The sequence below is a fragment of the Pteropus alecto genome, unplaced genomic scaffold, assembly GCF_000325575.1.
Source record: "Pteropus alecto unplaced genomic scaffold, ASM32557v1 scaffold134, whole genome shotgun sequence".
Taxonomy (NCBI): domain Eukaryota; kingdom Metazoa; phylum Chordata; class Mammalia; order Chiroptera; family Pteropodidae; genus Pteropus; species Pteropus alecto.
In genome coordinates this window covers 9,816,952-9,842,040 of record NW_006436283.1, presented here as the reverse complement: position 1 = coordinate 9,842,040, position 25,089 = coordinate 9,816,952, and the positions used below count along the sequence as shown (strand labels likewise).

Genomic DNA, 25,089 nt, shown 5'->3' with positions numbered 1-25,089 from the left:
CATTCCTCATCCCTTACTCTTTCCAACAGCACTCACCTTCTATGATCCCAAATAATTTACCTGTCTGTTATATTGCTTATTGTGTGTCTCCCTTGCTCCTAGAAAGTACCCTCTTCAAGGACGGGTCGTTTTTCTATTGTTGCTTGATGCTCTACTCTAACTGCCTGGAACAGTGCCTGGCGCCCAGGTGGCACTCAATAAACAGCTGAGGCATGAGTTAATAAATAAACGGAGGAGGATAAGAAGGCATGGCTTTCAGAACCCTAGTTCTAATTCTAGTTAACTTGAATGGACCATACTTGCAAATGATTGACTGGTTGAGCAAGGATGGCAAAGTTCATAAACGTATAGGATCAGAGCTGCCAGTTACGAAAATAGGAAAGGCAAAGGAAGGAGCATCTTCTGAAAGCAAAGGCTTCTGTTTTAGAAGGTTGACTGGGGAGGGCTGCCGAGATATCCAGTGTCTGGCAGGTGACTGGAAATGACTGTCCCAACTGCAAAAGACACAAGAATCAGGGGGATGTACTAGAGTCGTCAACATCGAAGAGACAGCCGAAGCCCCAGAGAACTCACAAACCGTCCATGGAGGGCTGGGCTGCCGGAAGACAGCCACGAGGACCACCTTGATTGCCTTTTGAGTATTCTTTTTTAAATTTTATTAATAAAAAAATATTTTCCCACTTAAAAAAATTAAATGGAAGTAAAATCAACTGAAGGGGATTTTAAAACAAACTGGATGCGTTGGCACAATTTAAAAAAAGACAACCCGAGTGTTTCTCTTGTCAGGGCCGGTGGTTGGCATTCTCAAAGGCTCACACACAGAGGTTTCAAACTTCACATTCCCCCAGGAAACCCCTCACCGATGGAGAAACCACGCACTCTCCCAGCTCCCCCACGTACTTGCAGATGGTCAGTCAGTCATTCAACAGCCAGGCAGTCGTGGTTGACTCTGGGAAACCAAAGATAGGAAGATGTGGTCCCTGAGCCCAAGGAGTTCACTGTCTAGTGCAAGGATATTACAGGACGATACGGGAAGTACAGCGATGAAGGTGAGTCACAGTGTGACGAGAGCACGACAGTGCCAGGAGGGGCTCGGGATGGCCGGGGAGACTCCTGGTGTGAATCTTAAAAAGACAAATGGAAATTAGGCAGCGGAAAGGGAAAAGGCTGGAGGGCGAGAGCATTCCAGGCTCAAGGGGCTACAGGAACAGGAGCAAAGAACATGAAGAAGCAAGTCGAACAAAGACCTTTCCTGTCCTCCTCCGGCCGGAAGCCTTCTCCTGAGGTCAGGGCAGCTGCGTACAGCTGGACATACCCCCGTGGGGGGCTGCCCCTCAAACCCAACCTGTCCACATTCAAGGCCAAACTACAACAGCTCACTGGTCCTCCTGCTTCCCCTCGATTTAACTAACTTGGTTACATCGTCATCATTCTCCCGCGATTTAATAACACTCCCCAACACTGTGCAGCCCTTGACAGCTTACAAAGTCCTTTGACAGTCTGCATGTGTTTGTGGTCCAAAGACCACAGACTTCTACTAACCGTAGGATTTCCTCTCTGAGTCCCCGTCCTCGACCATGAAATGGAAACAATGGTAGATAGCATGTGCCCAACTAACTGATATGATGTTGTAATCTCTCAGAATCTAATTGATTGTGTGAAAATGCTTTATAAGGACAGATACGTTATACATGTGAAAAGATATATACCTCGTAAGGAGAGATATGCTAGTGGTTACGGTTAGAATCTTCAATATTAGCAGCATTTGTACGATTAGTGCGTCTTTGAAACTTTGCATGCAGGGCTGTGTAATAAAAACCCTGCTCTTCTAACCAATCAAATATACGTATTTATCGAACGGATACTAAGTGCCCAGCACTGTGGGGAATACAAATAGGTGAAAGACATACTCCCAGTCCTTGGAGAATTGGAAAGACATGTGTATGAAAATAAAAGTTAAGATAAACACCAGGCATCTGGATGCAGTAAAAGCTTGGTTCGAATCCCAGCTCTAATACCTAATAAGCTAGACAAATTACTAAAGCTCAGTAAGACTCATGTCTCTATAAAGCAGAGGTTGCAATAGTACCTACATCATCAGAGGAATGTTGTGAAGATTAAATGAGAGTAATCATTTAAAGTACTTGGTACCGTGCGATGCATAACGTATTTATTAGATGGCAATTATACACCGAAAAATAGGAAAGGCACAGATCGGAATAAAAGCCAGGAAGGAGAGGTGGCTGAGATGATCACAAAACGGTGTGCGTCGAAGGTGAGGAGAATTTTCCTAGACAGTGAGGAAGGGGCTGTACTCCGAGGGAGGGGTGCAGGGAGAAGTCGAAATGGGAACCCTTGTAGTTAGTTCACTGTCAGGGGGAATGCAAAACGGTACAACTGCTAAGGAAAACAGGATGGAGGTTCCTCCAAAAATTAAGTAGGATTAGCATATGATCCAGCAATTCCCACCTCTGGGTACTTATTGAAAAGAACTGAAATCAAGATCCGAGAGAGAGATCAGCATTCCCATATTTACTGCAGCACTATCCACAACAGCCAAGATGGGGCAACGACCTAAATGTCCAGTGACAGATGAGTAAATGCATCCAAGAGAACATCATTCAGCCTTTAAAAAGAAGGAAATTCTGCAACGTGCGACAACATGGCTGAACCTGGAGGACGTTTTGCTAAGTGAAATAAGCCAGTCACGGGAGAACGGCTCGATTCCACTTACGTGAGTATCTGAGAGGCAAATTCATGGAATGAAAGAGTGGGATGGCGGCTTCCAGGAGCTGGAGAGAGGAGGAAATAGGGAGCTGCTGATCAACAGACATCGAGTTTCAGTCAAGCAACGTGAACAGGTACTAGAGATCTGCTCTGCAATATTGCATCTATAGGTAATAATATCTTTGGTACACTTTAAAATGGAAGCAGCTCGATTCTCTTGTGAAGTGTTCTTACCACAATAAGATTAAAAAAAAAAAAATTTTAAAAGAGAGATAGAGATGGACTCAGCTGCACTGGAGGTGAAGGGTCATGTAGGAGACCCTGACTTGTTAAAATTCTTGCTGCCACCTCCCACCTAGCCAGCCTTGCTCCTTAAGTCCATGCTGAGAGCTGGGATTTCCACTTTCAATGTGTGGTTAAACCAGCATTTGCAACTGAACCACCATCTAAACCACCGTGATCAGTTGCAAGGTCGAGGTCACTCTGGGGCACAGGGCCAGCAGCTCAGCCAGTGAGCAAGACTGACCAGGGCCCAGGTGGTGCCCGGGGCTCCTTGTGTGAGATAGACTTCAGGGTTCATCTGCACAGTACTGTTCTGGAACAAAAACTATTCATTTCGATTCCATTCGGAGCCGCAGTCCTTGGCCTTCTACAGTGTCAAGGCCGGGAGGTGTCTCAGGCCACTGGGTCAGCCGAGCAGCCTCGGCAGTGAGGGGAGTAAAAAGACGCCTCCCGGGAAGGTCGTTGGGGACCAAAGGACCAAGGAGCCATGGGCTGCGGGAGTCACTCCTTCCAGAATTCTCACTCACTGTGAGCCTGGATTGATATGCTACTCCAGGAGATGCCTGACTTTCGGACGTGAGGGCCCAGGCCTCCCCTTTGCCACGTGACCTGCCAGATGAAATCCTACATTTATTCAAGAATAAGTTTTACATGAAACAGCAGTGTTTCGTGGTTAAGAGAGGGCCCGGATATTGGAGAAGAAATAGAAACCCACCTTACGGGTTAGAAACCTGAGTTCCTCTGATAGAAAGTCAGAGGATTAGATTCCTTTTCTTTGAATTAAAAAAAAAAACTAGTTATAAAGAGTTTGAAAATAACCTTCGGAGGAGAAATAATGAGGGTTATTTTAAAAACACCATGAGGGGAGTCAGGTTCCTTTCTGTCTGTCAGGCGTGTCAGCCTTCCCACAAAGGCAGGGCTGGTGGGAGGAGGGAATGTCACATGCACTTGGAGAACACTTTGGGGGAGTCCAGCCACGGGAATTTCGAGTTTCCTCAGAACTTTCCTCATATACATTCCTCAGAGGGGTCTCCCCAACCACTGACGAAGAAACGACAGGATTCTGGCCGGTGGCAGTGTCGCTGAGACACTCTGCTAGGAGCTGAACTGTGTCCTCCCCACCCCCAAATTCCTAAGATGAAGTCCTAACCCACCAGGACCTCAGACTGTGACAGTCTTTGGAGATGGGTAATTAAGTTAAAATGAGGCCATTAGGGTGACCCCTAATCCAATATGACTGGTGTCCTTTCAAGAGGACACAGACAAGCACAGAGGAGAGACCACATGAGGACACAGGGAGGAAGCGGCCATCCCTCCGCCAGCCCAGGAGAGAAGCTGCAGGTGAAACCAGTCCTGCCAACACCATGATCTCAGACTTTCCAGCCTCCAGGACTGTGAGCACATAAATGTCTGCCGTTTGAGCCACCAGCCTGGGTACTTTGTCACGGCAGCTGAGCAGACCGATACAGACTGGGGTTCTGGTTCACCTCCAGCGGGACACCCCTTCGCCCATCGCAGGCAGGAGAGAATCCGAGTCGCTTCCCAGGTTCCCCAGGGAGTGAGGAGCCCTCGCCTCTCTGCTCCAAACTGCTGTCAACTCTCACATCCTCCTCCTCGTGTCCCGTGGGTGTCCCTCTGGAGATAAGGGACAGGATGGCCATCCCACCCCAAATGTCAATGCCCACTCCTAACCAGACTCAGCTCCCTGGCACCTCCAAGGAGCCACATCTCTTTCCCAGGCAACAAATAAATGTCACATAACCAGGCCATGCTGGCCCCCATCTGACCCCGTGTTGGGGGCGAGGGGTGGGGCTGAATGCCAGCCCCGCATTTTCTTTCTCAGATGCCAACGAGCTGCAGTGTGACTGCAAGCGTGTCAGGGAACCTCGACATCACAAAGGAGCAGAAGCGATGGCTTCGAAGGCCCCCACGCCCACCCTCCACGCCCACACCGCTCCTCGCATTAAGGAGCTGTCACTCACTATGCAAGATCTCTGGGGCTGGAATTTTCCTGTAAGCCAGAGAAGGCTCCCAGGGGGATGATAATAATCAGGACTTTTCTGTACAAAGATGAGGAAAGCGACCTAGAACCACAGGATCGTTTTTGCTTAATGACAGAGAAGGGGTTCCTGCTAATAGGTCTGACCACACGGAGGCCAGCTGACCTCCCAGCCATCTCGCCCCAATGTCTCGCAGCTCTTCACGAGCACCAACTGTAATCAGTACTAGTCACCTTTCCCCAAAACCTGCTCTTTCCACGCTGGTCAAATGCCTAGAGAGCATTCTACATGACCCCAGCCAACAGTGGCCAACGTCTGTTGACTCTACTTTTGTTTCTGGCGTTTCTCCTATCTGCCTACTAAATCCTGCCTCAGTGGAACGTCTAATCCCCACTCCTGGACTGTCAGGTTCTGCCCACCTGGCATCTATCTGCATTTTTGACTAGCATGTCCACAGCCTCCAGTGAGTCCTCCAGCTGAGGCACTACTGACATTTGGGGCCAGATCGCTCTTTGTTGTGTGGTTGGCTGTCCCGTGCACTGTAGGACATCCAGCAGCATCCTGCTTTTACCCACTAGATGCCAATAGCATCCTCCTCCCCAGCTGTGACAACCCAAAATGTCTCCAGAGTTTGCCAAATGTCCCCTGGAGCTTTCGTCTTAGCTGTGCATTCAAATCACTTGGGAAGCTTTATTTGAAACACCAATGCTTGGGCCCCGCCCCACTTAATTACTTAATTACCTCTTAAGGAAACCAGAAACTCTAAGGATGGTTACTTGATAGCAATGTTGTTCAAAGTGCAGCCAGAGTGGAGAAGCACTCATACCCTCTCATCAGAATCATCTTTCTAACATGTAAACCGGCTCACTTTATTCATCCCTGATTCTAAAACATCAAACAGCTTCTCGCCGAACACAAGAAAGCATCACGCTCCTTAGAAAAACACATGAAGACCCCAGTTCTGGGCCTTTCCTCACTCCCAGCCTTTCATCTGTCGACCTCCAGCTCACCCTGAGCCAGCTGTCCCAACCCCTAGGAGTGTCCCAAACCACCATGCTATTTCACACATCCATGTTTTGTATTTGCCTAAAGTGTCGCTCATCTTGTCATCCTCTTGGGGAAAAAAAAAACTGCCAATTTTCCTGGCCTCGACTCAGTTGCAAGCCCCACTCACGGACTCTACCCTGATATCTCCCATTCCAGGAAGAAGTGACCGCTCCCTACTTTGTGATAGAGAGATAGACAGAGTTGATAGCGACAGAGCTAGAGATGTGGATATATAGAGGTGACTCCTAGGACAATGTCTGCCACGACCCGAGAACACTTTTCTCCTTGCTCATACACCTGTCTGTCTCTATGAGACTCTAAGCTCTGGGAAGACAGGAGCCATGTCTTAATCCCCGTGGTGTTCCCAGCTCCTGGCACAGTGCCTAGCACACGAGTGCACGATTATGTGTGCATGCTGAATGAGAGAGTTATCCCAGCAAAAGATACCATACTCTGCCCAGCCTCCAAATACTTCTGTTTCTGCACTCCCTTCCCAAGCCAAAGGAGGTGCCGCAAGTCACCCGGGAAAGCAAGGCAGTCTGACAGGAGGCTTTTCTGTGTGGCACCAAGAAAGTCAACCCTACGGTAAACCCCGAGGGCAGCGGCACCTGGCACCAGCTGGCATGTTGATGTGAAATCACAGAGGGGGATGGGCCGGCACTGGAGCCACGGAAACAGTCCACTGTGTGTCACCATCTAACTCCTCCCCCCAGCAAAGCCGTGGACCAGTGGGCTCTCCAGCTCTTTCTATCACATCTGAACGAGCCCAGGCATCAGAGATGGGTGACACCTCTACTGGTGGGCATCTCTGCCCAGGGGCTGCGTCCACCTGAGATGGAGCACGGGTGTGAGAGCCTCAGCAGCCACAGGAGAAAGCAGGGTCCTTGCACCAGCACCTCTCTCCCTGGCCCTGTGACAAGCCTGTAACTTCCCAGGTGGCTAGAGCTGTAGGGGGCACAGGAGGATCCCCAGCCGACTCTCTTAGCTCAGGGAAAAGAAGACATCCGTCTATTCCTCTCACTCACACCTGTGGCCTTTTTAATTTGCAAATCTGCTCCCGTCACTTGCCTATTCCAAATTCCTCAGTGGCTCCCTATGGGATAAAATCAAATCACCTTCAAAAGGTTCAAAAGGAGCTTCCCAGACAAAAATAAACTCTATCATCACCAAGCCAGTGTTACAGAAAATGTTGGAGGGACTTCTTTAAGAAGAAATAACATGTATCAAAAACTGGAATAAAGAATGGTAATCAAAAACAGACTCACAAATATAGTGGACAATCTGGTGACAGACAGAGGGGAAGTGGGTTGGGGGGCTGGGAGAATAGGGTGAAGGATTAAAGAAGCACAAATCAGTAGTTGATAGCTGGTCACAGGGATGGGGAGCATGGCATAGAGAATGCAGTCAGCATTAATATGCTGGCTAAGTGAAGGGCCAGGGGAGGGAGGGAGCAATCGGGGGGATCGTTTTATGAACTATATTGAAGTCTAACAATGTACTGCATGCTTGAAACTAATTTAAATAAATAAATTTCTTTTAAAAAAAGGTTCAAAAGGCCCATGATGGCACCCTGGCCCTGCTTACCTTTTCAGCCTCCCACTCCCCTTGTACTTCAAACCCCATCCATACTGAACAGTGTACCTCAACCCCACCAGACTCCCCATGCCTCTGAGCCTCAGCACATGCCATTTGCTTGGCCTGGCACAGTCTTCTCTTTCTCTCTGCTTAGAACCCCCATTTCGCCTTCGGTTTTCAGCTCATCTCGCGGGGACATTTAGCCAGGCCTTCCCACAGCCTCCACTCTGCCCTTCATCATAGAATAGCAGACATAGTATCGTATTCACAGCATTGTATCAATTTGGCAACAGATGGTGGTCAGTCCTGTATTTTTCCTAGTGCTGTGTGACTGAGACAAGCCACTTAACCTCTCTGAGGTTTAGTTCCTTCTCTGTAAAATGGTGACAATAACTACTGTCTTATGGTACAAACAGATGATATTTATAAGGCCTCCACTGGAGACTCAACATAGTTCATAAATATGCAATGAATAATTTCAATGAATATTCATTGAGTGGTTAATGACAGTTTCACAAATGTCCGCATTGCCTTGGTCTGGGTCCTTCTTCAGAACGCTGGATGTCTAGTTCAACAGGTTCATAGTTAAGGTCCCACCTGCATAGGCTCACGAGACCTGCTCTGCAGGCCTCTATTCCATAGCCTGCTCTAAGGAGCTCTGTGACCTTCGTGGAGGATCTCAGTAATGGGATCCCTCAAGGCAAAGGGAAGGGGCAGTACTGCAGGTGTGGGCAGAGCCTGTAGGGCAGAGAAGGAAGTCGCTCTGCTCAGGGGGGGTCGAGAGAACTGGTCTCCACAGAGGAGGGGACATCGAGCTGGGACTGGGAGGAGGAGGAGCGGGCACTTGGCAGGCGTTGAGGAGAGAAAGGTCTAACCAGTTGAGGACCTGAAGAGCACAGGGAGCACAGGGCTCCCAGAAAAGTGAGCAGGTTCTAGAGGCCAGAGCCCCACTGAGTGCCTGTGGCTGCTTTGTTCGGTTTCCTTGGAGGGCAGATGTGGAAGGCGGGTGGCACGTAAAGCCAGAGAAAAGGGTCAGAGCAGGATCTTGAGTGTCCAGGATGAGAAATTTGGACTTCATCCTGTGAACGTGGGAAGCCGGCGGAAGGTTTCACATCAAGGAAACCAGCATTGGTTTGTGAAAGAAAACCGGTGTGCTTTTGAAGGACATGGTGGTAGAGGGAGGAAGGCTGAAGGAGGAGGTAAAGCTGGGGGGCGAGGCTGGGGTGGGAGGTGAGGCTGAGGGGAGGTGGGGAGGCTGCGGGGGAGGTGAGGCTGGAGAGGAGGCTGGAGTGGAGGAGGGAGGCTGGGGTGGCGGCGAGGCTGGGGTAGGGGGTAAGTCTGGGGTGCAGGGGTGAGGATGGAGACCAAGACACCAGTCAGAAGGCCAAGATAACGAGAGGAAAATCTACTAGACAACAGTCTTGATGAAAAAGAATGAGATTCAGAAAACAAACAGAATGTCTCCAGACAATTACTCTCTGAGCTTCCAACCCAGAGCTGCCCTGTCTGGGAGAAGAAGGCAGTCCTGGAGGAACCCTGTACGATGACTCCTGGCTTTCAGATAGCGAGCTTAGGTGATTTCTTCTGCTTTCAGGAATTGGTGTCTGTAATATAGGGGCTCAGGTCTCTTTCGGAGTGAGACAGCCTTCCACCTCTGTTTTATGGATGATCCTTCCACCCCTACCACCTGGACTGTGAGCACAAGCTTCTTGAAGTAGGTGGAAAGGGTATGACCAACTGTCCCAGTGTGCCCAGCGCTGTCCAGGTCTCAGCATTGAAAGTCCCAGGCAAATCAGGACAGTCGGTCACTGACTACAGGGGCTCAGGGCAGGGCTCAACTTGTCACAAAGCATTCACTTAATTCTGCTCAACAAGATAAGCCAAAGAAGGTGGACAGTGCTCTGTGGAAGTGGCTGTGGGTGGAAGGAAGGGTGGACAAGTGACCTGGGACCTAATCCTCTGTCAATCTCTTCTGACGGCTGGTTATCTTAAAACTTCAGAACAAAATAAGCCACTTTGTTCTCAAACACATCACCCCACCAGATGCATTTTTCTTCCCTGATGACCACAGAACACCCTGTACCTGGCCACTCTGGCCACTTGGTCTGAGACAGTCTTTGTGACAGAAAAGGTTCTGACTTCTGCCAGCACAGAGAAATCTGAGGTCTGAAGATACACATACCCAAATGAGCGATCTGGGGGTGCTGGAAGTGGGGTGTCCCTTTATCCTACAAATCACACTATTTTCATGGCCTATGTGTACACTCTCACTACACACACACACACACACACACACACTTTAAAATACTGCAGTTTGGGATCGGGAAAATGATAAAAATGTTAATTTAACATCTGGATGCCTTACAACAATGTCAGGAGACAGTCTCAAATCTGACAGCCTTGGCTGAACTGCCTTCTGGCGCCCTCCTCTCCCGAGTAACAGGTTGTTTTGAGCCTCCGGACCATCGCCCCTGGCTTGGATTCTCCAGTATAAATAGGTTACATGGAACCCTAATCATCACAGCCTTTAAACACACACACAACGCTGCAAATAAGTCATCTAAGAGCATCAAGCAGCGGCACTAACGGACCACAAGGAATGCCCTCCACTCCTGCCCACACGCTCCGAGCCTCCCAACATCTCAGCGGACACTTCCCAGAGTTGGGTCCCTGCGCACCTCCCAGGGCCCAGGTGACCCGACCACGCTTACCTTCTGGAGAAATGCCATCCTCGGCCTGTACTGCTGGCCTTGGTGTCGGATTGTCATCCTGGATCTTGGATGAATTCAGAACCAGAACACAAATGGGAAAGAAAAGGGAAAGCCCCCAAGTAAAAGAACCAGCGTGCCCCGCACACACCCTGGCGTGCAAGGGGAGGCAGAGAGACCCGGGGGCGCGGGGCGGGGGCGGCTGCTGCCTGCGGCGCCCCTTTACTCTCGCTCCGCTCACGCCCCTGGGAAAGCAGCTGGAATCAGCGCCAGCCAATCAGCGAGCCGCGCAGCGGTCTCATTAGCATACGCTGCGCTTGAGCCTACCTGCCGCCAGGGGGCGGTGCCTGGCTCTGCCGGGACCCCGCGGAGCCTCAGGTGGGATCCGCGTGTTCCGGACCCGCGAGGGGGAGGAACTGTCGCAGAGAGCGAGCCTTTCAACCTAGCACCGAGTACAGAAATGAGACAAGGCAGCCTCACTCTTAAGCGCGGTGGGAAACATAGTTCCTCTTCCATCTCTGCCACTAGCCTGCTGGGCAACCTTGGGCAAGTTCCTTAAAGTCTATAGGTCTCCATTTCCTTTATGTGAAAAGTAAAAATAAAAAGTAGGATAATAATAAACAACAGAAGGGTTGCTATACCGTTGAATGGGGAAATGTGTAACATAGTAGTTGGCCTGCAACAAATGTTTAGAAATGTTTAGGGGGAAAATCGTAAGTAGCATTGATGAGACGTTTGGTTAATGAAAGAAAGTGAAGAAAAACAGGAGCGAAGTTGTAGTCCCTGCCGGGCCAGCTGCTTGGTCTAGGCAAATTATATTTTACTTCTCTGGTCCTTAGTGTTTTCCAATCTAGAAAATGAAAGGATGACCCTCCTAGGTAATCGTCAGGACCCTTCACCTTTTGTCATATAAAGCACCTTTTCCTGTGTCTCCAAGTTGGACGGCTATCAATTGTAGCAGATAAAACGCATAAGTTGGAAGAGAACAAAGAGGGACTTGCCTCAGGAAGGCAGAGTCGACCAATGTCCCTTTAAAGCAGCGGTTCATCTCTATTTTTGGTGGTACATGACTGTAAGGATCTGATGAAAGCTATAGACACTCTCCAGAAACATGCCCGTGAGTGCATGTGCACACACGCACACTCATATTTACACAACGCTGACTCAAGTTTGCAAACATTTTCAAGGAGTTTATGGCTGGTCCTCTTTGGAACTTTCCATAGAATCAGAGAGACCCCCCCATCTTTAAAGGAGCCTGGACTCTGCAGGGGTCCATCACTGAGCAGTATGTTCCTGGCGTGAGCTGAGACCCAAGGAAAGTGTTGGAATATCCTGACTTTTTTTCGTGATGCATCTTAGGGCTTCGCGTTATACAGAACACACACTGGGATACACTGGAGCAGATGAACCAGGAGGCTCCTTCCAGCTTCAGCGTTCCTTAATGCTATAAACCCTAAGCAAGGAGGAGATAGGGGCTTTCCAAAGATCGAGGATGGGAAAACTTAAATTATTCCAGAGCAAAGAGGGGCAAAAATACAAGGGGCTTTGTTCTGTAGTAGGATAAGAGGCTTCAGAATGCCGGCCACTCTCCTCCCCACCCTTTCTTCTATCGGGTCCTACCCTCCAAACACTCGCATTTTGTAGAATCCACACTTAGCTCATCGGACCAGAGATGCTGGACGCGTGACCCCACAGCCAGTGGCCAGCCACGTGGATCTGAAGTGGTCCTGATGTGGATCTGAAAAGCTTGGATGAGCTTATTAGAGCATGCCTTTCAGAAATGTCAACGTGAGCCAACCAGAGGTAAAGTCGGGACCAGAGGAAGCGGAGGGCAAACGCAAGCTGAAGTCATGAGGAAGCAGAAATGAAAGGTGAGCAGAGGAAGCCAATCAGAAAAGAGAAATGAAAAGGTGAGCAGAGGAAGCCAATCAGAAAAGAGAAACGAAAAGGTGAGCAGAGGAAGCCAATCAGAAAAAAGAAACGAACGGACCGAGCAGGCTGAGAACAGCAAGGAGCCATGAGGTGGTCCTGTGCCTAGGGCTCACCAGGCTCTCGGCCTCTTCACAAATCCCCCCTCACATCCTGGGTCTTTGTTTCTTGCAACCAGAGGGCCTAACGTGTAATGTGCTGTTAAAAGTTTAGTGACCATGACCTGAAAACAATAATTGATTTCATTTTACCTATTCATTTAAACAACAAACATAGTATATGTCAGGCATTGTGCTAGAGTCAGGAATTCAAAGTGGAGTATGACGCAGTCCCCATCTCAAGGCGCTCACAGGCTCACGGGGAGAAGAACACTTGAACAAAAATGTCATAAAGCAGAATCTATATATAATGGCAATCCAGTCAATGCGATACAGGACTTCGTAGCAGGGCATCTTATCCAGTCTGCGTGCAAGAGAAGATCAGGGAGACTTCCTGGAGGAGGAGTCTTAAAGGACGACAGGGAGTTAACCAAGTGAAAAGGGATAAATACAGGTACATCACAGAGATCAGTACAAGAATAGGCACAGAAGCAAAGATAGGCATGCTTCGAGGATGGTGACAAGGATTTCATTTGATGCAAGGTCTAAGGAGGCTGGGAAGAGGGAGATGGGCAAGGATCAGACGGTGAGATCAAAACTCGTCCAACTGTCATCTTAAAATTGGAGCATGACATTGCATGTAAACCATACCTCAGAAAAAGGACTGACCCAAAAAGCAAATATTATCTTGCAATATGACAGAGGGACATAGTACTACAATGAAAGTCTCCCATGACTCAGTGACGTAAGTGAACATCCCGTCACCACTGCCATCGCTGTAATCATCAGTGTCCTCCTCCTCATCAACAGGAGGCTATGATTCAAGGCCTACACTGGGGTCACTATACAATGTGATCAACATGGACCTTGTCCCCTGTGGGATAAACCTCATCCAGGTACAAGGATGTGGTCATCCACACAGCAGTGCCCTTTAAAACCAAGATCAAAGGTCACCTCCACAGTCAAATGTTCCAATACCACTGTCAACTCAACAATTTCGTTCAGTGCACTGTGCTGAGTGCTGAGGAGATAGAGCTTAAAAAGACAGCAGGGAATCAATACCCGACCTCTGGTTCCTCCTGGTGCCTCCCATTGTTCAGTCTTGACCGGAAGCCAGAGGGTAATGGAGTCTGGGTGATGCAGTCTGTTAGCGTCAGCCTCCTGGGGCACAGAGCTGGATGGGAAGACAAAGGATTTGGGGTGAGAGGGACGATGGAGAGGCAAACCATGCAGAAGCAGCACAATGGGTTAAATGTCTTTGACAGCATGGAAGCCCGGAGGACAGGTCTCAGAGTTGATCCTGTGTCCCCAAGCACTTCGGACAACTCAGTAACAGCACCTCCTGCACCTGCACAGGCACCTCCCTGCCTGGACGGAAGTCACGTTGACAACGTCTGACTCCCTGGGCCACTGCTATCCTCTGCCACCTGTTTGCATTTTATATAATTCCACCTTGTCTGAATTTGTGACAAGCGGGTATTCCATTTGCAATTCTAAAAAATCATACAGAGGAAAGAAACACCTTAGGATGCATGCACGTTTCTTCCCAGCTGCTGCTAGAGAAGCAATAGCTCATGAAAATGTATTCGGGTAGGGACGCCAGAGGGCCCTGTTCTCTACCCAGCGAGCAGACAGGACCAGCCGACCTGCTGGTTTGACCAGGAAGAGAGAAAAGAAGAGCTCGAAGTTTTCTGGAAGGTTTCCTGCCTCTTCCTCATCCAGAAAATGTTCAGAGGCAATTTTGGTTCATGGGGGCCACCAACTATATCACAGAGTCAAGTCCTATAAAAACCTCATCCTTATCTTTTTTATTCTTAAGTAAATTCTTTGGACTCATCCAGAGATAATACTTTTCACAAACATTGCCAGGGGGGTAAACATAGGTAAATAGAATAAAATCTCACTTTGCTCTGTCCCCACCCACCCCCAACTCCTTGGGGGTACAGTTCTGTCTACCTACAGACCAGTTCAGATTGGATATGCTGAATGGCATCTGCTTCCTTTGTGTTAAGGGTGTTATTACTTTTCATTATATAAAATTTGGAACTATAGAGTTTTTTGAAAATGACATTATGGGAAAAGACATTTTCACAACTTGAAACAGGCTTTGGTTTTAAGACAGTGCTGGGGTTAAGGGGAAGTGTGAAGGCACAAAATGTGTATTCTGGTTCCTGCTCTGCCTCTGACCTGATATGTGACTTTTTTTTTTTTTAACAGCTTACTGAGGTATAACTGACATACACTCAACTGCACATATTTAAAGTGTATAAATGATAAGTTCTGATATATGTACACACCTCTGAAACTACACCCATGGTCAAGGCAGAGAGCATACCCACCTCCCCTCAAAGTTTTCTTGTGTCCTTGTTGCTCACTCCCCCTGCCATCCCCAGGAAGCCCACTGATCGACTTTCTGTCACTGTGAATTAGTTGGGGGAGAGGGGTGACTATGATCACGTTACCTAATCTCTGACTCTCCAGTTTCTTACTAGTAATAAAAAAGTATCAGACTTGATGAATTCAAGTCTCCTATTTTAAAATCATGACTTTAGTATTTTAAGTAGAGTAAAAAGCTCAATCAACCCAAAGGCTGACAGAGTAGGATTTAGTGCTCCTGATAAAATGAGGTCCCTCTGGACTTAGACCAGCCACCCACAATAGGATCCCATGGGACAGACATTCAAAAGAGCTGAACACCACCATGGACATACCCAAACCATTCCTGCCACAGTGATCGCAGAGGGTCAGGGTGAGGGACAAGAAAGACCCCCACCAAGAAAATGTCATACTCGGTGCACTCCACTTGTATAGTCTTACTGAAGTCCCCTTCTCTTGTCAAACATGCCCATCCTGCTAAGGATGTTTAAACTGAACGCATGCCAGCCTAAGGAGGTTCCTCTACTGACCTTCAGATGTTGCCCCTGCCTGTGTAAGGTGGCTCAGGCACCAAGTCCTGGGTGCCCAGCTCCACCTCCCGCTTCCAGCAGCCATCACCACCCTTCGTGAACAGCCCAGAGGTCAACAGAGAGCAAGTTTCCTTCTTAAGGTTTTCTAAAGCAAGGGATTTTCCAAAGGTCTGCCCTTTCTGCTTTTCCCCTTGGTTTCCCCAGGAATAACAATGTCTGGAAGGATACAGGAAGATGACTGATACAGGAAATGCGAAGAAAATAAAAACATTAACCCCTGCAAGAATTTTTTTTTTTAACATCCATAACTTCCACTTTATTTAGATGTTGCATTTGAAGATTTATTTCGCCCATGCTCATTTCTCTTTGCTGTTGTGTGTGGATCTAATATTGCTTTCTCTGTCTTCTCTCTCTCTTCTTGGATGGATGGATGGATGGATGGATGGATGGATGGATGGATGGACAGATGGCTGGTTACATCATCTGAACCTTGGAAAAGCCAGTTCTGCTCCTTCCTTCCTCTATCTTTGGTAGACAGCCCTTCTGGATTCAAAATTCGAGCCACTCTACAGACACAAAATTTAGTGTTTTGTGAAAAGTACAAAACTTTAGGGGAGGAATGAATGATGGGGAGTGACCGCTAATAAGTTAGAATTTTATTCTTGGGTTGATGAAATGTTCTGGAATTTGATAGTGAAGGTGGTTGCACAACCTTGTTAATATACTAAAACCAATGAATTGTACACTACTTAAGGGGAGGGGGAACAGGGGAAGGGAGAGTGCACGCGCCAGTAGTTCTGCTTTTATTGGGGGTTTCTCAGGCTCACACTTTATTGGTTAATTTAAAACATGAGAGCAGGAATTTAGAGAGCAGGAAGAGAAAACAAACAAGTATCACAATTGGTCAGCAAGAGCTCTAAAACAAAGGAGCGTCAGAGGGTGGGGAGGGGAGGCCACCTGACTCTTTATCTAGCCGTGTGGCTGACAAAATGTTTACTGAGATAGCTGTCTTTGAAGTGGATTCCTTGGCAATCAAAGCTTAAGTCAGGCACTTGCATTACAAAAAAAAAAGTCAGAGCTTACATTACAAAGGTATTTCCAGGAGAAAAGATAGAAAATATAATTCTGGGCTAAGGCAGGAGATGATACTGAAGTATGTGGAAGGCGAAAAGAAAAGAAAGGAAAGGAAAGGTGATAAGAGCCTGCTCAGAGGCACAGAAGTAGGAAATGATAATAGTAATATATACATAAGAGGCATTAGTACACCTGTTCCCTTCATGCAGTTCTGACTACAACCCTCTGAGGTAGATATCTATGATTGGCATTCCCACTCAACAAATGAGTAAACTGAGACTCAGAGAGGATAAACAACGAGCTGAAGTTCACCTGCCTATTAGGCAGCAGAGCCATCGGGATTGGGACCAGGCAGCCTGGCCTCTGATTTCATACCTTACCTCGAAGCCACGCTCGGACATTCTGATTGACAAGGCCTGAGTCAGGTCAGGCGGTCATTCCACAAGTAAATTGAGAGCTCGCTGTGTTTCCTACAGACAAAAAATAGTGTTGAAATCAGAAAAAGAAGAAAACCGAATGTTGTACAAGCAAAATCAACAGTTGTCCATTGTAAAATCACTTCAGAAATGCTTTTCCGTTCTCTTAGATTATTTGCTTGGGACACATTTTCTACGGATGGTCTCTCATGGGTCGGAGCCTGAACACGTTAAATGGCTTTTGATGTAGAATGTCGAGTAGTTTTTTTCAACAGGATTGCATATTTACATTCTGTTTGCCCAGAATGAACTAATTTCACCACAGCTTTGTGTTGGATGCCATTATGTTTTTCAAGGCTAGACAATTCTGATTTTACTAGATTCTGTATTTATATTTGCATAATTTTCCCTTTCTGTTTTGAGAGCGGAAAATCTAAATAAGAGAGTATATAAAAATTGGTTAACACGAACCTCTGAATCAACAGATGAGCCACTTGGGGCCTCGGGGGTGAGAGGAAGGACAGGTGTGCCCACTCATCCCTGCAGTACTGGGGGACAAGCGGGCTAAGTCTGTGAGAAAAGAGCGGCAGGTCCAGGCCTAGCCTGGGGTTCAAGCTGAAAAGATACTTCAAATGCAAAACTTTTTTTTTTTAATTTAGGGTCATTTTAGCAATGTTACTGCATGAAAGTTTTGGGACGCCCTACCGTGTTCCTCTACATTTCTTAAAAATCTTGATGAGGGCAATTTCCAACTCTCTGCTAGTAGTGCCGCCAGGCGGACACGGGTAGGAAAGGGCAGGAATGTGTGACCCGAAGACATTTATCTGCGTTCTACCCCGCGATGCCGGGAGCCGCCCCCTTTCTGCCCCGCCGCAGGGTTTTGCGAGGTCTAGGCCATAGAGATACGGATCCCTCCAATCTCCTAGAGAGGAAACGTAGGCTGCCGGAAGGCGGACTTCCGCCGGCGGACCACTTCCGGTTCCGCCCTACCCGCCCCAGGCCGTTGAGTGCATAGGCATCGGGTGGTAACTTGGCGGGCTTCTTTGTACACATGTGCTCCGGGTTCACGGGGGTCGTGTGACGTCGGCGCGGGCCCCAGAAGCCGGGCCGGGTCCTGTTCCGCGGACCCGCACGACTTGCAATTGGAGGGCGGGGTAAAAGGCTTCACGGAGGGACCACCTTGAAGCTATGGCGCCCGGGTCCCTTTCCCCGTAGTGATACCTTCGAATCGGTACCCGGATACCCAGAACTATGGATTTGTTTCCTTATTATAATTATTCGAGGCCAACTGGCTCGTAAAAAGTAATAGTGGCGCCTCAACTTAAAAATACATAATTCAGGGCCTGTTTTCATGTATCTGAGGGAATTACTCACTTGTCACTTAAAAAAGTAACAAAAAAGAAAGTACCTTTGTTTTTTGAATTGTGGCCAGATTCGAGAGAGTCAGGTTAGTCTATGAGGAACTGTGGCCCTGAGAGAAGAATGGGGTAAAGGGATATGCAGAATGCAATTTGGAGAAAGGACCTGAAGGTACCGCGGTGGAGAAGGTCGGAATGACGTGGAATCACGTTCTCTTACCAAGGAGAAATGGGACTCTCGCGAATGTAGATTACTTGCAAAACACTATCTGGGTTCTTTCTGTTCCAGGGCAGTCACTTGTCACAGGAGCTAACTGCCTAAACTTTTGAAAACGAAAACAGGCCCTAATTCTGTATTTTTAAGTTGGGGTGTCAATTTTTAAATGAGGATGATGTCTGCCATCCTATCCTATTGTGTGTGATTGTGCAGTGATATGTGTTTCGTGAAATGGATTTACTTAGTCTTTTTTTTGTTGATTAATATTTGTTGATTAAGATTGTCTTGGGGAATGTTTCACATAAAAAAGCTTTAACCATGATGGGTTCCTGAGGGGAAAATAAAAGATGGAAAGATAAATCAGGGATTTGAACTATGGTTTCTTAGCACAGTTAATAATAGAATATTAATCCGTTCTGAGAAGTTCTGCAGTAATGGAACTCTTCTAACTTTGATTAGCCTGGTGTTTCTCAAGTATTTTGACTAGAAAAACTTCAGTAAGAGCCTATTAATATCTCTGCAATGTGGTTTTCCCCAGAACACATTTTGGGAAATGCTGACATAAATAATTCACCTGGTCTCAGACCTACTCACATGGCACTCTCACTTCTCAAAAGGCATTTCAGAACTACTTTTTGAAAATCATCTGACTGGATTTCAGTAAGGATAGTTCTCATTTTATAAACGTTGGAGAAAAGCGTCCATAATTAATAAAGTACTACAAGCCACATAACATTTAGAAAAGGAAGTGAACCCTCCTTACCCTTCCTCCTACATACTATCATGGGCAGAAGATAATGTCTCAAAATTACTGAGCAAATATTACCGATATACAATTATAAAACAATGGGAATAATTATTTGGAAGAAATTAATTGTTCCAAGAGGAAATTCTACAAATTCAAGACAATGACAAACCTAGGAAATTTGTTCATGGACTCTACAAGGACCCATTTTAGTAAGGTAGGGTTACCATTTTCTCCTATAAATAGAATGTAGCTAAAAAACATTTAAGTGCGTTGTAGGCACTGAGTGACATTCAATGGAAACGTACCTTAACATTATAGAATAAAATTTAGTGCAAGGATTGTCTGGAACTTCATTCAAGATTGTTTAGTTACTGAAGTAAAAATAGAAGCTCTTAGTGAGGTCGTTTCACATGTTTGGCACAAACCTCTGTCAAGGAGAACTTTAAGTGACCTATTGATAGGTTACTAAACTTGCAGTTTCAAGCAAGACCTGCCTAAGGATGATGGTAACATGTTGGAGTGTCCCTGTTCCAGTATCTGGTCCTTCACTCTATAGGTCCGGAAACTTCATTTCATTAGTTTGCACAGAGGTAAGCAGGCTTCAGAAGATACACTAATGCTACCCAAACTCAAAAAGTACTGCTGTATAAAGCTAGAGTGTGAGTTAAATACTCTCTAGTGAAAAATATAATTATCAATCAGCTGGAGAATTTTATTTGCCAACAGTGTGTTCCTTCTTGAAAGAAGATCTACATGAGAGTCCAGATTCTCATACTACAGTATATTATGTTGGAGACACATAGCATGAAATCGGAACAATGAGAATGATATCCAAGTTTAATGTCATCAGGTGTTTTCACTCTACAGATGGGCCTGTCAGGTTGGCTAGATACTCATTTTCATGAGTGAAAAGCACTCATTTTGGTGCTAGAGGCAGGATGTCATTTTGTCTCTGATCATCCTTTTCAGAAATGTTCTCCCCAAATCTTTCTCAAGCTAGAGTACAATGCAATTGACTCGGTTTAAAGTTTTCTGTTTACAGCCCCTATCCAGCTGTGCCTCCCTGATGCTGCACCTAGGTCACCAAGTTTGGATTTGGGGTCTTCGTAAACAGTGTCTTGAGTCCTTTCTATTGACGATTGATTTCATTCTATATATTTGGTCTCTTTCTAAATTTTAGGTAGCTGTTGGCCCCATTGTTGGTTCAAAACCTTGAGAGTTTCCTGGGTGAAATCTGAAACTCCCCCATACATGGAGGGCAGGGGAGACTGAAGAAAGTGCCAATTCACTCCATGTTGGTAGGTGGCAAGTTTACTACGCGCTAGAACTTACATTCAAGGTTTTCTTGGGAGACCACAAGACAAGTTGATGTCCACACCCACCGCCAGTATCTTAAAAGTTTATGTAGAGGCCCTGACAGGATTCACTCCCATACTATCCACATGGTCTCAACAACACATTGCTCTTTCAAGGCTAAATTGTTGGAAATGGCTTCCACTGTGGGGACAGTGGGCAGAATGTACATTCAAAGGACAGGGGAGGGGGTGAGGAGACTCGGTCCAGCTCAAGGGTGAACTGGCAGTCATATCCTCTCTATGATCTCCATGTGCACCCATTTAACACATCCAAGAACCAGGACCTATATAAATCTACTTAATAACCTTTCCTCTGTGACGTTGTACATGATCTTAAGAATGACTGCACATAATTTGCTAATCAAATATTGCTCATCAATTCCATAAGATAGTCACATTTGTCTACCATTGAGATACAACTATCATTAGCCTTGTCGCTTTTAGGTATTTTCTCCATTTCTAATTATAAATTCCAAGAGTAACTGGCTTTGTGTATATTTTACATATGTTTCCAACAACCAGTTGTCATTTATCTACATTGGTAATCATTTAGTATACTTGAAAAGTGCCTCTAAAGAGGAACCACCGGGAATTGGAGATTGATTGATTGTAGTGTGACCACAGTCAGGCTTTTGACCTGGTCCAAGTCTCAGTTTCTTCTTTAGTGGAATGAGAGGGTTGGCCTGGGTGACCTCTAAGGTACCTTTCAGCTCCTGCACTTCCAGGGAAAATATCCAGGGACAGCTGAGTCAGAGTGAGTCAGAGCAGCTGAGATACAAGGAGAAGACACGCCTAGACCTAGAGCAGAAAGCAGAAGTGAGACCTGATGCAAACCCTCCCTGCCTTTACCAGCTTTGTGACCTTAGGCAAGTTACTTAACTCCTCTGAGCTTCCATTTTCTTATTTGTAAAACTGGAAAGTAATAGTATTTTATTCACAGAATTGTTGTGAGGATTAATGAGCCGCTGCATATAAGACTGGCGGAGAACCTGACAATAGTATATGCTTAATGAATGGTGACGGCTGAATTTAAAAGAGAAGGAGAGGGAGATGGGGAGGGAGGGAGGAAAGAAGGAAGGGAGGAAGGTCTGATGAAGACAGCCACCTAGCGCAAAGTCACATTTCTTCAGGAAGCCATCTGCTTGAACATCAATGAATGTGTTCATATCATGCAAAATCCTACTTCTTTAAACAAAATTTAATGATTTAATGTACATGTACCACATTTTGTTTGTGAAAACATACAGAGAGATCTGTACATGTTCGAGTTGATTTTATATTTAAATAAAAATATATACATATGACATTAATCATAATGCATTTTCCTTCGATCCCCCTTGTCTTCATTCAGTATTCTCAGCTGATGTTTTCCAGGCTCTTTACCCTCACCCCATAAGAGGCATTATGGCGTTCCCCAATTTTATGATCGAGAATGGCTTGAATAGGGAATGGGGATAAGAGAAAGGCGAAATATTTGGGCCAAATATAATTTTTCTGCTAAATAATTTGATAAAACAACCAGCAAATATTTTTAAAATAATTTCCTGGTCACAACAGTCCAGAGAGAATTTGTTGTCAATTAGTCTGCAGAATGAAAATGAAGGATCCTAATCAGAAACATGGAAATGCAAGGAGGAATGAATAATACCAGAAAGAATAAATATATGGATAATTATTAATGAATAGTAAATGTCAGCCCGACAATTACCATGTCTTTTGGAATGTAAATATATGCATAGAACTAAAAATGTACAACAACAACACAAAATGAAGAAGGGGATAAACTATTAGGAAGCTAAAGTTTTCTAAGGTTCTAGCAGTACTAGGAAACTGGTAAAATTAATAATTTGTTACATGTCTTTTAACTTCTAAGTTAACTAAAAGAAAATAATGTATAACAACAGAATAAATAACCTACAAGTTTGGGGTACAGAATAGAGTAAGAGATAAAGTTGTATTAATCCAAAAGAAGGCAAAAAGGAAGAAAAAAAAGAACAAAACAGATGAGTCAAATAGAAAGCAAATAGTAAGAAAGTAAGAATAAACCCAACTATATCAAGTAATTACATGTAAATGGACTAAACAATCCAAGTAAAAGACTGAGATTAGATAAAGAAACAAAACCCAATTATATGTAACTTTTGAGAAACAAATATATGGAGTCAGAATGATTAAAAGGACGAGAAAAGACAGCTTATACAAACTCTAGCAAAAAGAAATCAAGCATATCTAAGGCAAGAAGCATTACTAGTAATAAAGAGGGACATATAATGGATCAATACAACAGAAAGATTGATTCACAAATCTATATGTACTCAATGACCTAACTTCAAATGTATAAGAGAAAAACAACTAAAAGAAGAGACAAATCCACAATCACAGTGAAAGACTAATGTACCTTCCTCAATAATTTAGACAGCAAGCAGATAAAAGACCAATAAGAATATAGAAGATAGAAAAAACATAATTAACAAATGACCTGGTTGTTACGCATAGAATACTGTACTCGACAGTGACAGAATTTACATTTTTAAGTATATATGAAATGTATACTAGAATTGACCATATAGTGAACAATAAAGCCTCAGTAAATTTCAAAACATTACAATCATTCAGAGAATGTTGTTGGTCCACGATGTAATTAAACTAGAAATCAATAATAAAAAGATTATATTCATTGTCTAGAAATTTAAAAATATATTTCTAAATAATCCACATATGAAAGAAGAAATGCAAACAGACATTAGAAAATATTTGGAACAGAATGATAATATAGGCATAACTTATAAAAACTCACAGGAAGCAGCTAATGCAGAGCAGAGAGGGAAATTTATAATCTTAAAAACATACATATTAGAAAAATGGAAACATTGAAAATCAATGATTAATTCTTCTATCTCAAGACTTATTAAAAGAACCATAAGTGAAATTTAAGGAAAATAGGAGGAATTAAATAATAAAGATTATAAACAGTGAAATAGGAAATATACAAGAGAAAATTAACATAATCACAATTTGATTCTCTGGAAAGTGCAAATTTACCAATTATTAATTGGTAAATTCCTAGAAATATTAACAACAAAAAGAAGAGAAAATACAAATTCCCAATATTAGAAATGAAAAAGATTGTCACTACGGATCTTACAGACATCAAAAGGATTAATAAGAGAATATTATTTTTTAAAAAAATTATACCAAAAAATTGACAATTTGGATGAAATGGAAAAATTTCTTGAAAAATGTAACTTTCTAAAAACAAGTGAAGAAAAAGAAAAATTGAATTTCTAATGTCTAATAAATAAATTGAATCTGTTATTCAAGAACGTCCTGCAAAGAAAACTCCAAGCCAAGATGACTTCACCCGCTAATTCTTGCAAATATTTAAATAACAGCAATCTTATACAAACTTTCCCAGAGAATAGAAAAACAGAGTATACTTCCCAGCTCTTATTATGTGGCCAACATAACCTCGATACAAAATTAGACCAGGATATTACAAGAAGGAAAAATTACTGGCCAGTCTCTCATGTTGCGATATAATAGAAAATATTTGGCCTTTGTACGGATTCCTGGCTCATAGCCCTGAACCCTTTGAATCTAAGGAGTGATAAGAGTACCTTTTGCTGATGAGATGTCTGGTAACTGGTCGCCCTTAGGGTTGGTCTCCAGAAAGACCAGCACAATAAGAGGATTGGAACTTTCTGCCTGCCACCACCTTCAGAGGAGAGAAAGGGCTGGAGATAAAGTTCCTCACCAATGCCCAATGATTTAATCAATCGTGTCTACATAATGAAACTTCCATTGAAAACCCTAAATGTCAGGGTTCAGAGAGCTCCTGGGTTGGTGAAGACATGTTGGTTCTGGGAAGGTGACTTGCGCACACACAGTATGGAAGCTCCACGCCCATATCTTGCCCTGTGCATTTCTTCTATTTGGCCGTTATTGAATTATATCTTTTACAATTTTATAATTTTTGGTACTGGTAAGTAAAGCACATTCCAGAGTCCTGCGAGTTATTCTAACAAATTATCGAGACTTGGCGGGGGTGGGGTATGTGGAAGCCCCCCATTTATAGCCAGTGGGTCAGAAGAATTGAAGACCTCGGACTTGACACTGGCACCTGAAGTGGGGGTAGTCTCGTGGGACTGAGCCCTGAAACCTTTGGAATCTAATGCTGACTCCAGGTACTGAGTGTCAAAACTGAACTGAACTGTTGGACACACAATTTGTGTCAGAGAATCGGAGAATTGGTTGGTGTCAGGAGGGAAAACAAAACAAAACTCATAAATAGAGATATAGAATTTGAAATAAAATATTAGCAAATAAAATCAAGCATCCAACTAGGGTTTATTCCTGGAATGCAAGGGTGACTCAATATTCTAAAATCAAGCAAGGTGAGTCTACAGCCATACTACCCTGAACGTCCCGATATTGTCTGATCTCAGAAGTTAAGCAGGGTCGGGCTTGGTTAGTACTTGGATGGGAGACCACCTAGGAAGACCAGGCTGTATAGGCAGTAAAAAAATAAATAGTAAATAAATTTTTTAAAAATAAAAAAATTTTAAAAAATCAATCAAGATGAGTCTTTAGTAGAAAGACATAAAAAATTAAATCATAAAGCATCTTGATAGACAGATACAACAATGATG

General features: G+C 44.8%; 1 protein-coding gene and 1 long non-coding RNA gene across 2 annotated transcripts in view; both read right to left on the bottom strand.

Annotated features, from left to right (window-relative positions):
* RGS9 (regulator of G protein signaling 9) overlaps window positions 1-10,399 on the bottom strand; it is a 65,996-nt gene extending 55,597 nt beyond the window's left edge. Inside the window, exon 1 of the mRNA XM_006912417.1 lies at window positions 10,343-10,399. Coding sequence (XP_006912479.1) covers window positions 10,343-10,399 — 57 coding nt within the window. The remainder of the gene's footprint in view (window positions 1-10,342) is intronic.
* Window positions 10,400-15,587: 5,188 nt separating this feature from the next.
* LOC112480019 lies at window positions 15,588-17,672 on the bottom strand. Its single transcript, XR_003046441.1, has 3 exons — window positions 17,234-17,672; window positions 16,727-16,816; window positions 15,588-15,838 (listed from the first exon to the last, which is right to left on the bottom strand). It is a non-coding gene; the product is annotated as an uncharacterized LOC112480019 (long non-coding RNA).
* Between the last annotated feature and the right edge of the window lie 7,417 nt (window positions 17,673-25,089).